This window comes from Camponotus vicinus, unplaced genomic scaffold (genome assembly GCF_025532165.1).
Source record: "Camponotus vicinus isolate PSW18456_S1 unplaced genomic scaffold, iyCamVici1.0 SCAF_12, whole genome shotgun sequence".
Taxonomy (NCBI): domain Eukaryota; kingdom Metazoa; phylum Arthropoda; class Insecta; order Hymenoptera; family Formicidae; genus Camponotus; species Camponotus vicinus.
Genome location: NW_028141948.1, coordinates 10,607,113 through 10,623,599, shown reverse-complemented (window position 1 = coordinate 10,623,599; position 16,487 = coordinate 10,607,113). Strand labels below are relative to the sequence as shown.

The 16,487-nt window shown below is 32.3% G+C and overlaps 1 protein-coding gene across 2 annotated transcripts in view; it reads left to right on the top strand.

Annotated features, from left to right (window-relative positions):
* LOC145962657 (uncharacterized) overlaps positions 1-16,460 on the top strand; it is a 32,986-nt gene extending 16,526 nt beyond the window's left edge. Inside the window, exons 1-6 of one of the 2 annotated variants that reach the window (XM_083083871.1) lie at positions 5,057-5,617; positions 7,068-7,454; positions 7,881-8,179; positions 8,386-8,785; positions 11,038-11,153; positions 11,400-16,460. In XM_083083871.1, coding sequence (XP_082939997.1) covers positions 5,536-5,617; positions 7,068-7,454; positions 7,881-8,179; positions 8,386-8,785; positions 11,038-11,153; positions 11,400-13,970 — 3,855 coding nt within the window. In that variant the 5' untranslated portion in view covers positions 5,057-5,535 and the 3' untranslated portion in view covers positions 13,971-16,460. Of the gene's footprint in view, positions 1-5,056; positions 5,618-7,067; positions 7,455-7,880; positions 8,180-8,385; positions 8,786-11,037; positions 11,154-11,399 lie in introns of those variants that run through there. The other variant, XM_083083872.1, reaches the window with a different exon arrangement.
* Positions 16,461-16,487: the final 27 nt, after the last annotated feature.

The window sequence follows — 16,487 nt, the reverse complement described above, 5'->3', positions numbered from 1 at the left end:
AATGTTTTCGATTATTTGTGAACTTATTATGCAAATAAATTCAAAGTTAGATATATTAACATTTAATTATGCTTCTAATATATGATTTCTCGTGATAATTGGCATGAGAGTTAATGGAAATCTGAAATGCAGAATCACAAATATATATTATGTGCATGCGATTCACGGAAAGACGATTGTTTATTATTTGTCTACAGATTTTCTAAACTTTTACGTAAAATAAGTTATATATGTTACTGGAAAAATAAATGAGCAATTAAATTTAAAAACAAAAGTAATAAATTAATAAAATTAAATTTCTCACTTATAATTGCTCTACCATTGCTCCATGATTTTTTGGATCTCTTCCTTTTTTCTTATTTGTTCTTTACTACTTTTTTTTATGGTACTCAGACGATATTCTTTCGCGAGTAATTAATACAATTAATTAAGATTTCACGCGCATTAAATGTCAGATCGCACGATATCTTTCATAGCATTCTAGCCTTTAATTGCACATAATGCGCATTTAATTTTAATGCTACGAGAAAATCAAATAAAAACAAAAATATATGCGGTCGAATTCACACACATCTACTATCTCTTTCGCCAATAAATATACACACATATTTATGTACTACATATATGTGGAACTTTTGATGTCTCATTAAAATTAATTGTAAGCAATTTAATTTTAATTTAATTATAAGCATAACTTTGTTAATTTATTTGTTATTAATTATGTTAAATTAAGTTTCGTTAAAATGTACTAATTAATTAATCGCTCGCTTATCTTTACGGTAGTGACTCACTTTAAATTATTTTAAGGACACTGTTATTTTGAAATACGTTCCAAATTTATATTTACCTATTATATATAATATTTTCATCTTATTACATCACGGTAAAAATATAAGATACTTAAATACTACATACTGTAGCAAAAAGAAGTGTTTTAAAAAAGGAAAGTGATTTTAAAATAAAGAGTTATAATATCGCGGAGTCTAAATATCTACTTGAAAATTTTATGAAGATTAGAAAGGACAAATTCTCGCTTCTTTCCGAGCGAGAATACTCTGTGGGTGGTGGAAAGCACGGATAATGGTGCAAAATCGTTCACGTTGCACAGTCGCAGACGGTCGTGGAAAATCGAAGCGACGCGTATGATGTGATGCACATTGACGACGACCGCGCAGTACCGTCGAGGCGATTCCAGAGGATTCGCAGTTCCTCGTCCTGATGGGAGCAGTGCGCGATCAGTATGCATTATATTCCTACGACCGGCGAGGAGACTAAATTCGACGATATCGCGATTTCCCAGAGCCCGACCGAGCTCGTCGTGTTCGCGAGGACTTCCGGTTCCCGGTTTTAATCGTGTCCCGCATTAGCCGAAAATACGCAGGCGTGGTGATTAATACCGATTTCTGTTTTCTTCCTTGAAAAATTGCCGGAAATTTCAATGATTTCAAAGTAGAAGCTCGTCTATGGGAAATGCAATCCCCTGTATTAATTCATCGATTAAAAGGCACAAGGCTTTTTTCAAAGAAATCGAAGTTAGTCGTAGTGCCATGTGACTCATAAAATTACGTAATATCTTTCAATCATATTCTATGTTACTTTTTGCTTTAATTTCCTTCTGAATAAATATTACACATAAAAAACATGTTAAAAACACATTATTTAAATAGAGTATTTCTCATCATTGTTAAAAATATTTTAAAACTCGATCTTTCTAGGAAAATTTTTTTATTAATATATGGAAAGATTATGATGGTTGCATTATGAAATTATGTGAACATAACATATAAATATCGTAAAATACTCTGACCTGTTTAAAAAATATGCTAATTTTAATTTAATTTTTAATACTTTCTCGTATTAAATTTATATGCTTTATTTGAAATATTGAACCGAAAATTCGTAAGAGAAGTAACCGTTCGTCTACGATATAAAGCTATTTTCTCTAATGTTAAGGTACTAATAATTTTTAATTAACTTTGATTAATTTATTGAATTACAAGAATTTTAAGTCTCAGAAAGACAATATATGACAATTTAATCAATATTTTAAGATTTTAGTAGAATTTTAATTTGAAATGTTAAAAACTAAAAGAATATACACACGATATATAAATAATCCTTGATATTTTTGTTAAAAAAGATCGATTCCATATAATTATCAAAGAAGAGAGAATTTCATTTTTTTGATATCTTGTACACATTTAATTGCGATTTAAATAGAATTGTTCTGCAAAGTTTAGATAATATTTAATAAAAGAAATAAACAGCGTCTAGGAATTAGATAATCTTTAATCCTCAAATCACTCGAAGATCAGTAATTAATTAAATATGACTAATCATCACTAGTAATAATAAATTGTTACATTTGATCATAACTACATGAATCACGTATTGCGTTGCTTGATCGATGGTTGATGGCTTAAAATCAACAATAAAAATGGAATATAAATTAACAAATGTAGACCTATAATTAGTCGTTATATAATCAACATTCAGTCAAGACTAAGTCATCGCATACTTTGCAATTATAAGTAACAGATACATAGCAATGCAACGAATTGAATTGTATAAAATCTATTGTAATATTTATATATGAATGGATAGCACACAATTCTAATTCCGATCGCTCAAAGATTAGATCAATTAGTTAAAAAGACTAAATTTCTTTCTATGTATCCTTTTCTTCTTTCATCTATCAAAATTATCAGTAATCTACTATCTAAAAGATATTTACAATATGTATTAATTATTAATCAGTTGAATACTTATTTTTATTTTTTTCTTTATCTGTCATATTTATTTATATATATTATAATTACTCGTACATTTTCTATATTTCTATATTTAATTGTAGAAAGATAAGTTTTAAAGTATTTAATATTAAAAATACAATATATATTTTAGAGATTTATTAATTATGAAACTGTTAGAAAATAATTTCCGTTATTCCCGTTTACCTCAAAGTTTTCTGTACACATAATGCATATAAATACGAAGTAATACGAGAGGATACAACATTTTTAACGAATATTATAGATACGAACAACATTATATGACGTGCATACATTGCTCGCGTAACCAAACAGATTTCAAGGAAAAATTATTTTCAACGCCAAGGATAACTTTTCGCAATATATCGGTCTTATACGCCATAAATACATAATATTATTATCGAACATATTTGCAGGATATTAATGCATGCGCTTATCAGCGTCGTTATATATCGGATATCACAGTGCGAGTATTTTCTCGAACTCGGGTTAATGAACGGCGGACACTCGGGTATTCGGATGTGCACATCGGCAGCACCGGCGTATGCTTTGCGCGATCAATGGAATGTATCATCTAGGTACGCCCGCGCGTACCTAGACATTTTAATGCACGGCTCACTCGAAATGCACAAAGGTAGAATCTGAAACAAGAATGCCATGTGTGCGATATATCTCGTTATTTATACACAATGGGACGACACTTTATCTTATGTTCTTTGAAAAAAATTTACACCGCAAAGTTATGTATTTACACCGCAAAAGTTATGTATAAAGAATAATTCTCATATGAATTATCTTCTTTTTTTTCTTATTCATCATTTTTCTGTGATGCATATTCTATTTCTTATACATATTAACTAAATTTACATATTAACTAAATAATTGTATTTCCTAAATATATATGTAACATAAATATATATATGCCTCTCTATATGAAGTATCCTTTTATAAATGAGGATAAAATAATTATGTAAGAGAGATGTCAATTTTTTCATAATATTTCCTAGAGAAATATATATATATATATATATATATATATATATATATATATATATATGACAGTTTTTTATTTTTCCAAACTATAAATTATAATTGTATTAAATTATATTCGTTTTCTTAAAATATTTAAAATAATGAAAATTATTATATTAAACAATATTGAAAATATACATATTTAATAACACAATTTACCCTTATATAATGTCACGAATAAAGATATAATTATAATAGTTTTGATACTTTTAAATTTTATATATCAAAAATATTTAATCATTTAAAGTTATATTCTTAATTTTGATGTTACTCTGTAAAAACGCTTGTATCTTTCTTATTTTATATTGCTATTAAATATAGTATTTTAAAAAGAATTGCATCTAAAGTCATCTATTCAGACTGAAATGTCTATAATTTGATTATTATGACTGTTCTCGCACATAAAAGGAAACATAAAAGGATAACAAGATTAAATGGAAAAAGAAGTAAAGTGAGAAATATAAAAATAAAATTTTCATGGCAATAGTTAATAAAAAAAAAAATATATATATATATATATATATATATATATAATTATATAAATTGAATTAAATAATTTAAATCACTAGATATATTTTTAACTACAATATATCTGCAATATATCTTCAGTAACGGTAATTTCGTTTCAAAAGCATCATTACACATCACTGGTCGTTAGCACACCATTTAGTGATCGTACTATAATTGTATTTGCTGAACGTTTGTGCTTCTTTCGCGAGTAAAAAAACTAGCCGTCCTAGAAAATTGACTGACAAATTTAACCACTATTATTTATTTTTCGATTTTTGAACAGTGAATATTAAATTTGAAAACAGATAAATTTAACGTTTTATATTTATTAAGATAATAGACTTGAAGTTTAGAGTTTATGAATCATATAATAGATCTTATAATAATCCTAGATAGATATAAAAATCAACATTGATATGTACACATATTTTATCTAGTGTAATTTTGGATAATCCAAACCATACATTTCCTTCAGTTTTATTATTTTTTATTAATCTTAATATATCGATTTAATATTCTGAATAATTTTAATTCGATAACCTACTTGTTGTTAAGACTGCATTTAGAATTATTCACTATTGGCGATGATTTTACTGAAACATTACATATGCTACTTAAGAATTTCCCAGATACCTTTTACATTTCCTTTTTTTTTATGTATATGTGATATTTTTTAATCAGTTTTTATAGAAATCAATTTAAAGGAATAAAATTAATACTATAAAGAGTATTAATGGAACGGGATTGATTCAAGATAAAAAAATGAGAAACATTCTCTTTATAAATGATTCATATGAAGACTTCGGTGCTCGAAGATACCGATCGTCGACAGCTCGGTAGTCTCCTCGACCGTTTTCTATTCTAATTCCAATGCTATTCTGGTACCGGTGAAGACAGCCAATGGGCAACGCGTCCGTTCATCTTACACGCAACTACACCCCTCTTCTCGCGGTCTCTTCATCTCTTCTGTCGTGTACATTACCACCCCCTTCTCCGTGTCGATCGCAGTCGCTCCCGAGGCATCGCGTATCGTGGATTAATCCTATATTCGTTATGCTATTCTTTTGCCCTTTATCGGTCGTCACGATTATCGGTTCGTCTCTCCTCGTGATAAATGTCGAATATCTAAAATTGAACCGGTCAAATTGAGGAACGTCCTCGAAGATCCTATCAGTCAGGACGATCCTGAAAGGAGGATAACGCCTGGTGGAGGAAGGGTGCGATGCAGTGGCGACGACAGAAGAAAGTCACCCACGTGATCGGCTCTTCGAATCATGTATTGCTCTTAGCAAGGTACCAAGATGGTACGGAAACAATATCTTAACATAATTACGCGTGGAGAACGCGTCGCATCTTATATCGAGCATATTTTACATCGATATAAAAAGCGTCGAATTTCAAATAGAAAAATAGAAAAAAAGTGAAACAAATAGATGTACAAATAATTTTCTCTATCATAAATTATAATAATTTTCTCTATCATAAATTTATTCATAAATTATACATAAATTAAATAATTCACTCGAAATCACATTATCAATTAAATTTAGATTTTTTACGTTCATGTGATACATCAAAGCTATATGAATGCGAAACATTTACTATAATTTTGGGATTATAAATTTTCTTGTTCACCATTTGATTTTATTGTCGTTTTATATTAAAGTATTCGTTTTATAAAAAATCTTTTTACGTAAAAATAATTCTAGAAATAAATCATAAGCGAATACAATAATTCATACATATGATGTTTTACATTACATGATTCTAATTTTTATTTAGATTGCAACGCTTATAATTGTATATATTGATTCAACCATAAATTATAGATGTAAAACAAACCTTCCATGCGTCAATTGCAAATAACATTTAGAAGATAATATAGGTTTTCTTTTAAATATAAAAAATGATTGTTCAAATGATATGAAAGACCTAACATTTTCTTTTTGCCATTATGCGACTGACACAAACATATGTTTAATGTTATCATGTACTATCATGATTTAATCAATGCACATTGCTTTTATATTGTAAGCAGTCGACAAGTCAAGCGTAAATTATGTGTTTAAAATATAAATATACATATATACATATATCCATCTTTCTGTTTACATATTCAATGTCTTAACAAAATATTGAATATGCAATATTCTTTATTGTAATTTCTAGTAATAAAAATATAAAAATTGCAAATAAAAAATGTTAATCTTACAAAAGCTATTCAGATTTTTTAATATATTTGCAAATCTAGCAATTTTTGAAACTTAAATGGTTTTGTAATTTTCTTTCGTATGAATGAAAAATATTAGAAAATGTATACAATAAAAAAATTTATTTTAGAAATTTAAAATTTATTTTAAAAAGTTAATTAAAAAATTTTAAAATATCCTTTTTACTCTTTAATTTTAAATAAAAATATCTGAAAGATCAGGGACTTCCAGAGAATTTTTTTATAAGATTTCACACACACAGTAGACATTCTGCTGAACATCTGCGAATATCTTATATATTTTAATACTCCATGCAAAATATTAAGATATTTTATTTAAATATCTTTCTCCATCTTTCAGATATTTATCTCGTAATTAAAAAAATTATTAACGTTGAAACTTAAATGATTAGGGGAATTCTCTAAATAAATTTGCAGCGCGTATTACTTATTGTTTTTTGCATTTGATTAATTTTAAATATGAAAACAAAAATATCGCAATTCATATTTATTGTTTATTATTATCGTCATTTTCGGTTCAGCAGCTCCACCCGGTGAGGAAGATGAAGAAGAGGGTTTACGAAAGGAATATGTGAAAAATCAGGAAAAGGACACGAACACGCACACCTTCGATCGGAATGGACAGCAGAGCGGTTACAAACCACGCCGAGCTGGTACTAGCACCAGCGGTGGTAGTACGAGTGGTTACGCCAGCAGCGGCTCGAGATCGCACAGAGATGAGAATGCGGGCTCGCCATTACAGCCCAAGATCATCTTTAACGAGGAGGAATACACGAGAATCACGACGCCACGGCAGGATGTTCTCTTCAAGAAGGGATACCTCTCGCGCAAGAAACCCTGGACCGGAAATGCGAGCACTAGCGCTACGCCATCGACCACGGAAAGTCAATCGGCGTCACATTCCACCGCAGGTAGAGGTTGATAAATATATTGTTATATTAATAAGTCAAAAGGCATAAGTTAAAACGTAAGTTCATTTTTCCCAATCATAACAAAGTTTCAATTTTATTCAAATTACCATACATTGTATCGTACTATCTATTCATAAAACTATATAAAATTCTACAATAAATTACTTGATTATTAAAAATTAATCCAATTAAAATAAACATATCTTAGAACATATCTTTTTAAATAAAAATAATAATAGCATATAGTAACTTAGGATAATTTCTTACAAAAATTTGCATTAGCATTTTTATATTTTTTTAAAAAAAGAATGCATCTTTCGTCTGTTCTACCTCGATATTTAAGTTTAAAGTTGCTACATTTATCATTTTGTCGTATATGTATTTTATCAATAATATGTATGCGACTAAACGAAAACATTTTTATAGACGGCAGTGAAACCACAGAAGACCAACAGTTATTGGATAGGGATACCGGAACGGGAGAATATCCGCCTATGGTAGAGCCAGGAACTCAACTAGGATACGGAACATTTTACGATCACGCGAGTGGTTACTATTATGAATATCCTGTGATGTTGGTCGGACCTGCACCAGTACCTGCTGTTGGACCAAGTGTTCTAGCGACTGTACCATGTGGCCCGGTTCCTCTAAGACCAATCGAATGGATCAATCCTGCCTTTGTGCCTAAACTTGCCAATCAGCCATATTGTTTAATGGACTATCAAGTGAGTTGAATCTTATGTTTGTTCATTAAGTATATAATATATGTATATATTCTCTTATTGATTATTCGATTCAAATTTTAATATAAATTCACAAATATTTTATTTTAGAAAAATGAAAATTATTTATATCTTTTAAACTCATTCAGTTATCTTTTGATTAGATTGACAATGTGGATTTTCGAATATGAATTATTTATTATTTGTAGACTAATCAAAGTACAGAACCGGCCACGATAGTAGAAGAGCATAATGGCATGGCAGTGACAGCGGAAGCTTCCAACAGTATGTGGAATGAGAGTGGCACTGGTAGCGCCAGCTGTAGCGGCAGCATAGCCGAAGAAACTGAGGAACAAACCGAAGAAGTAGACGCATCGACCATGGAGCCATACACTGTGAAGGAGCAGCTCGTAGAGGAACAGCCTCTAGAACAGATGCATCTCGAAGAACAACAACATTTAGAGAACGGCGTAACGACGATCGATCCTTATCTAGATCCATTATTGATGCAGGAGCCGGTACATGTGCCACATGTAATGCCGGCTGTACCACAACCGTATATGTATCCTGGTCACTACATGTTCGGGCCGCCATTGGTCAACGTCAATGGTTAGTTACTAGATAGATAGATAGATAGATAGATAGGTAAAAGAGCCATTCCCTTGAGGAGTAATGTGCGCGTGCTATGTATGGATTGAAAAATCTGAACTTGCTCTCTGCCATTTGCATGAGCAGACTTACATTCGCTCTCGTAGCCTTCGTTCTGTTCACAGTCGGATGGACGGAACAACGGACAAATGTATAAACTAATTGATTGCCCACGTTTGCGTTTAAGAGAAGAAGGCGCATTTCGGGGAGGGAGTGCAAATATGATTATTATTATTATTATTACAATTCATATAAATTTGTATAATATAGTTGTACAATATAATTGCGAATATTATTAGGCATATATGTTATATTATGCATTTAATGCATAATTATAACAATTCTCAGCAACGCATTATATTATCTATTTAATAATGAAAATAAGAATATTGAAAGAAAAGAAAATAAAATAGAATCAAACTTAATACATATATATAATTATATAATTAGCTTTTTATAAATTAGCATTTTTAATCTATTTTGAATTGAATAAAATTAACAGATATCTCTATCTAAAGTAATACTCTAATTTTTAAAGATATTTTGTGGTGTCTTATATTAATGTTTATCATAATATTTACAGAAACGAGAGGACAGCTGATAATCCTCATTTATATAAAAAGTTTAAAAATGTACAATTTTAAGGAATCTAAATGCAAGATAATAAAATATATATAAAAAAATATACAAAGTTCCCCATATCAAACTTACTTCTTTTAATATGCTAATTCTTTGATCAATTTTAAATTTATTATCTCATCGAAAATTTTATGAGAAAGAGAGATGTCATCTTTTTGTGCACACTATTTCTTAAGTTCCTAATATAAAATATATTAATTAAATTATTTAATCTTAATTTAAGATTTAATTCTTACGAATTAGAACTTAAATTAAGATTTCGTATTGAAAAGTAAAACTTATTTAAGAAATTATTCAAAGAATAAGCTTTTACATTTCATTAACAGCCCCATAGCTTAATTAAAAAAAAATCTACATTTTTATTTGTTTAATTCAAAAACTTTTTATCAACATCTTTATTATTTTTCTAAAGAAAAAAATCGATCAAAATTAATTAAAAAATGCAAAACAAATTGAAATAGGAAAGAATGATGTGGGATACTTTTATATACAATCAATCATATAGCAGCTTGAAATGAGAGAATATGAAAAGAAGTTGTAATAATATCATATACAGTTAATTGAATTACTTATATATCTATATTAATTCAATACATAAACGCTCCTTCCTCGTACTGCGCTACACTAGCGGTAGTACGCTTGATTGTACCTATTTCTAATGTTAAACGAGAACAGTGTCGATCGGAAGCGCGGCCAAGGAAAAGGGATATGCCCCGATTCATGACTTCTGTCCCGTCCATCGGCATCATTGCTGTTTTATTACCACCGTGCCTCTACCACATTCAAGGTAAAAGGTAATAATTCGCAAAAAGGTATCACACTTTAGACACGATCGTGGAAATGGAAATCTCAAGCTTCTACAATCTCGTGAAACAGTATCATGAGATTGCCTGATAGTTTTCATCGATAATAATTGACAATTAGCTCAATAGTAGTTCATATTCGTTCACGATCGTTCCTAAAGTTCCAACTCTGTACACGCTCGATGTCTATTTGTCGCTACGACGAATTGTCACTCGCATAAATGTCAATCGGTGTACTTTTCACCGTTCCAACACATCATACATCTCATTGTTTCCACATTGCACCAAGTAACAAAGCATATCTCATCTGAGAATCTCCATTGACTCGCAACTATCACGCGAGAAGATATGTTCCGTACCTGATAACACCAGCACAATTTAATGTCAGAAATATATATATCTCTCTCTCTCTCTTCCTCTCTCTCTCTCTCTCTCTCTCTCTTTCTTTCTTTCGGTTGTATGAGAGATGCGAAACGAGAGTTTGGCAACGGCAGCGCGTTGCCACATCTCAAATAGAGCTCGTTAAAAATAACAGTTACGTGTCGTTCATGTGTTGATATATGAGAATCGAGAAAGGCACAGAAGCAGCGAAAAGCCAAGTCCACTTTTCGCGATAACTCTGGCACGTTTTAGCCACTCATTACCCAGTTCCTGGGATCACGATTGGATCGCTCATCGAATTGAATCAAATGTCGCACTGAAATACTGTTCGTTGATCAATTTTCGTCTCTCGGCAGACCGATAACGCGCGATAATCTCTTTTGTCCAAAGGTGTTACCATCCAGGGCGGGCCATTAGTGAGAACCATGGACGTAACGGCTATGACAATGGCGTACGCCAAACGGAGAAAAAAAAGAAAGAAAAGAAAACAGAGAAGACCTATTTTGGTAAGCCGAGATAAAAATCTATCGGATACAAAGATAAACTTAAAATATATTTCATTAATTGTAGAAGAAGTGATAAATTAATGAAATAATACAAACATACACTACATCGATATAATAATATATTGCTGATCTTGTGAATATAAATGTTAAAAATATGCAAAAATCTCCTAACAATTTTTATTTTGAAATATTTGATTAAAATTTCGCTGATATTAAGCCATTAATATATCTTTTTATTAAATTCAGGGTAATACCGAAGATGAAGAGGAAGGGGAGTACAGTTCCGAATGTGATAATGATATATCGTCTTCCCGATTACCTTGGTCAGAATGTCCAACATCGACTGCGAGTATAACTACGACAACGGCTGCGAATTGGCCACTCAATCCCGAGTGCCAGGAATTTCAATTACGGCCGGCCACCCAAACTCGAATCCTCTCTAGTCCTGTTTCGACACCCGTCGTCACTACTGTGGCCGAAGAAGTTACATCGTCTGCCAACGATGTATCGGATGTATCATCCTACGTCGAAACTGAACCCTCCAGCCGCCAGACTGAAAAGACATGTGATTCCACTGTCCAAAGTCCAACGAATCAAAAAGACGCAACAATCTGCGATACACAGCACATCTTTACGGAAACACCAGTGGAATATATTCAGTCGGCAATAGTTGAACACAAGCCAAAGAATAAAAATGCAGAAAGCATTAATAGTCAAGAGAATCATCTAGTCGCAGATGTGACAAACGAGACTGCGGAAAATAGCAATGCTCTAATTGATCACGAAGTATTAATCGAGAATGATGCTTTAACCAGTGCCAACGCGAAGCATGAGCTATTCGAAAGTGGCAACGATTTTAATGTGACAGATATGTTGAATAACTGCATCGAATATCCTGGAGAAGGTTTAACCAATGGCGAGAGATACTCCGAACATTTTACCGGTTTAACGGAAAAGTCAAAATTGGCAAGTCCTCAGGATAATCCCTGCAATACTAATTCAATTACGATGGAGGTTAACGAGAAACAAGAGGAAGAGGAAGTTCGACAATTACAACATAATAACAATTCGTCAATTGTGCGAACAACATCGTTCGTATTGCCCAAAAAGTACAGCAAAAAAGGTTCGAAATTTGTGAGAGAACCTACTCCGGGACCGGATTTAGACGTGGAGAACGGAAAACTTATACAACAATTTGAAGCCGTCGAACTGTTGGAAGATTCGTGCACAGTCGCGAACAACAAATTGGACGAGACTGATCAAGAAGCGACAAACGATAAAATCGCGTTAGAGCTGCACAGTAACGAAAATAATAAGACTAAAACGAATCAGGATACGATAGAGGTTTTAAACGAGGATTCCAGATTCGAGAGTCAGACTCGATTATCGGAATATCCCATCACAGCCGCTGTGAAGGAATGGCTGCGTCGGGCGAATTCACCCGATCTTTTCGTGACATCGGCGTCAACCTCTGAAAGCGAGACGGATGAGGACGACGATGAAGAAATGGATGCTAAGCCGCCAAAAAACTTGCAAGGCAACCCCATGCCTGCACTATCTGCTAATAGCGGCGTCGACAACGTTACGTTGTTGTCACGCACGGCTAGCTGCGGCGAATTCGCAAGGACCAACAATAACAACGTCAAAAACAATCAGATGGAGGATAATTCGACGTTAATATCGATCGGCAGAAGAAAAAGAGATGCGAAAGGTACAAAAAGAAAAGGAAAGGCGAAGATAATCGATAAGCGGAACAGAAATGTTGATGAGAAGACGCAGAATCAATTGGTTTCCTCGTTGGTTTCCTGTAATCGGTTGGAAGACTTCGTTGCTGCCGTGAGATTAAGAAACACGCCGAAAAACAATGTTGGTGACGTTTGCGAATTTACTCAGAAGGATAGCGTTGCGGGTATGAGGGTTGCTTTAAGTTCTCGGATAAACTCGAAAAGAGTTAATGCAAAACGAATAAAGACATCGAGAAAAGTCAATAGAAATCACATTGAAAATATCGATATCAAAATGCGACGTATAGACGTTTTAAATGATGAGAAGGATAAGAAATCGAATAAATACGGTATGGTGAGTGTACGGACGTTTGAGAAAGGGGAAATCATCGTCTCGAAAGATGGCAAATTATTACCGATGTCCTTGTACGAAGCTGTTCCATCTCTTAATGATCAAGATAATTCAAGCGCGATGAAGACCGCTGCTCGTATCGATATGATCAATAAAAATACAGAGGAGACTAGGAATAGCAGCGAGAATGACGAAAATAGTATAATGATAGCGTCCTCTGTAAGCATAGAGGAGCCTGATGTATTAGAGTGCTGGGAAGCGGAAACTATAGAACCTGTGATAACCCCGAGAAGGATGCTGCAAAGTCCGGGGGTCCTGTACGAAGGTGAAGCTGCGGAAGAGGATAACTTGGAAATCGAAAGAGCTATAGTGGAACATGTGCAGAAGTATTATAAGTTGGAACAGAATAGCGCTATCAGTGTAGAGGAAGAGTCGAGCGAGGAATTTAGCACGTCGGTAATCTCATCAAAATCGAAAACTGTGCCAAATAATTCTGAAAAAACCATTGAGCATTTCTGCAGCGAAGAGATTCCGATCTTTATACCGAATAGAAATCAGATTGTTGTTTCGGAAGACGAAAACATACCCGTCGATGAGGCATTCGAAGTATATGAGAGTTGTTATACCGGAAAATCGCCGTTCTTAGCATTCGATTCGAAAATATTCAAGCAACGTCCTCTGTATGGTCAGAATGGTGAAGGTCCGATACCGTGCAGAGCAGTATGCTGTAACATACAATAATATTGGAAAATTTCAGATATACCCTTTATCACAAACTTTCCTTCAAATGAGAAAATATATTATTATAACATAGAATGTGTATAGAAGAAGGAAATTGTGTGATACAGAATATATTATAATAATATATTATTCTAATCGCGCGCGTCGAAAGGCCGTCCTTGTCGAAGTAGGCCATAAGACGTTGCGCTTTTCTCGGGTATATCAGGAGGCACGTATAAGTACGTGTATAAATACCTCTTCATAAGTCAAAACCAAATATTTTACCTCCTATTGAGCAAAGATTTCGATATTCGAATCGATATTCTTTCGAAAATTCAATGACACGCTCAAGAAGGACTAAATGTTGTTTCGAAAGCATTGCAGATCCATTTTTGTAAATAGTTGTAAGAGTTTGCTTTGTAATTGTATTCTTTGTGGAAAATCTTCAAAATTTTATGTGTGTGGAAGCATGCGTGTAGTATCATTCTACAATAGTATTTTACTATTGTCATTGAGAACATTGCCGTATGTCATTCTTCATTAAAAAAAAAACAGATTCGCAATGTTAGCTTTTATCTGGACCGAGCTTATCAAGAGGCAATACGTTGTTTTTCGCGAATATAAAAAAATGTTATTTTAAATGAAATGAAAGAGAGAATTACACACATATGAAGGAATATTTGTCGAGGCATAGAATGCCAAGCTGTTATTTTTATTCCCACTACGATATCTCTCATAACAATCTGCCTCTGGAAATGACTAAAGCATTATTTTTACAATCTATATAAAAGACATGAATGTTAAAAGACTAAGAGTTATTGTTGCACGTGATCACGTTGGATGGCCTTTTGCTTAGGGAAGTTCTGACTGCTCACAATTTTCAACTTAGCATCATTGGAGTATCCTGTGCATATTCATCTGTAAGGTTTTAAGCCTTTTTTTTCTAGTCGAGAAGGGAAATATATATTGTATACAGAAGAAAATCGACAGAATAGATAGTCCAATAATACATGCTTTTAAAATAGCGATATGTAATAACCATACAAGATGTAATATCACATTCTCATAGGAGATACTAGTTGAAAACGAGCAGCGATAAAACAGTGAGCTACTTGTAGATGTACCTTAGCCTGTTGAAAAGTATAACGAAATGTATATAGAAAGCTTATGATGGTTAAAGAATAATAATCTACATTGGAGATATCGGTAAATGTCTAGAATAAAAATTATTATATAGATTCTTTGGAAACTCTGCTATGATATGTAGTTTATGTCGCAAAATCCATAAAATTTTTCCCGCTGTCAATTTTAAAGATATATCATTTTTAAGATTGACATTTTTTTAAATTAATGTACTTTCATATCTGGCACTTTTTATTGCATAAATTTACCTTTCACATCTCAAAGTTTCGAAAAGATAAGATGATCTTCACTCTAAACATTTACCGAAAAAAATCAGGAGAAAATAAAAAGATTTTTTTTCTATTATAGATGCGTTTCAGATCGGAATCAGGTGAACGCACCGCAAAGAGATGCATATGTGTACTTACACACATAATAAGCTATAACACTTGTTACGACATAGTTCACGCTTTAATTGATTTGTGTCAAGAATAGATCGAGAGTACTTTAGGTTGCATATTACGTAGGTCGATTGATAGACATGGTTCATGAAATCTCATTGCATACATATATCCCATATCACAATATGCATAACATATACCTCAAAGAAATATGTAAATAAAATATCGATCAATCCAAACAATTAGAGAAACATGAAAGATGATAATAATACCAATAATATATAAAAACAATGATGAGATAATAAAATGATAAAGTTAGCGATGCGATAAAACAATGCTGGTAAAGATGATAATGAAAGAAAAGGCGATAACAAAATTTATTATCACATAGCAGCGATATATATACATATACACCATTGTTCCTGTGCAAAGTTCTAGTTTCCTTAAGCATACGTATAAATCATTTCCAAGATGATCCGTATAGCTCTACAAACGTTCATTCACACCAAAATACATTAAATATAAGTACGAATATATATCGTTAAATTGAAATGCGCGTTGCATCAATTGTGTGCCTTATTCTGTGGCGGCCGTTTTTGTAACTATTTCAAAGCACTCTCCTTGATAATAGTCAGTAGCAAGATCGTGATACGGTTGACTTGTTTAAAAAATTGATGAGAGAAAGATAAAGAAAAGCGCGCAGGCAAGGCTAGTCTGCGATAATGATCTTTATCAGTGCATGCATACCCCAAACGAGAATTTCTTTGATTCCTTTTCGCGAAATAATCAACTTCTATTTATCAGACTGATCTAATCATGGTATGCGATAAATTCATAAAGGCATTAAAGCGTTGCATCTTACATCGAGTCATATTACTGTACAATTATATTTTAGTTGAAGTTAACACGTATGGTATAAGTGTACTTGAATTTTGTTGTGTTTTTGCTTATAAAAATATGAATAAAATGTTTCAATTTTTAAAATCAACTATATGCTCTTGATTTATTCAAATTG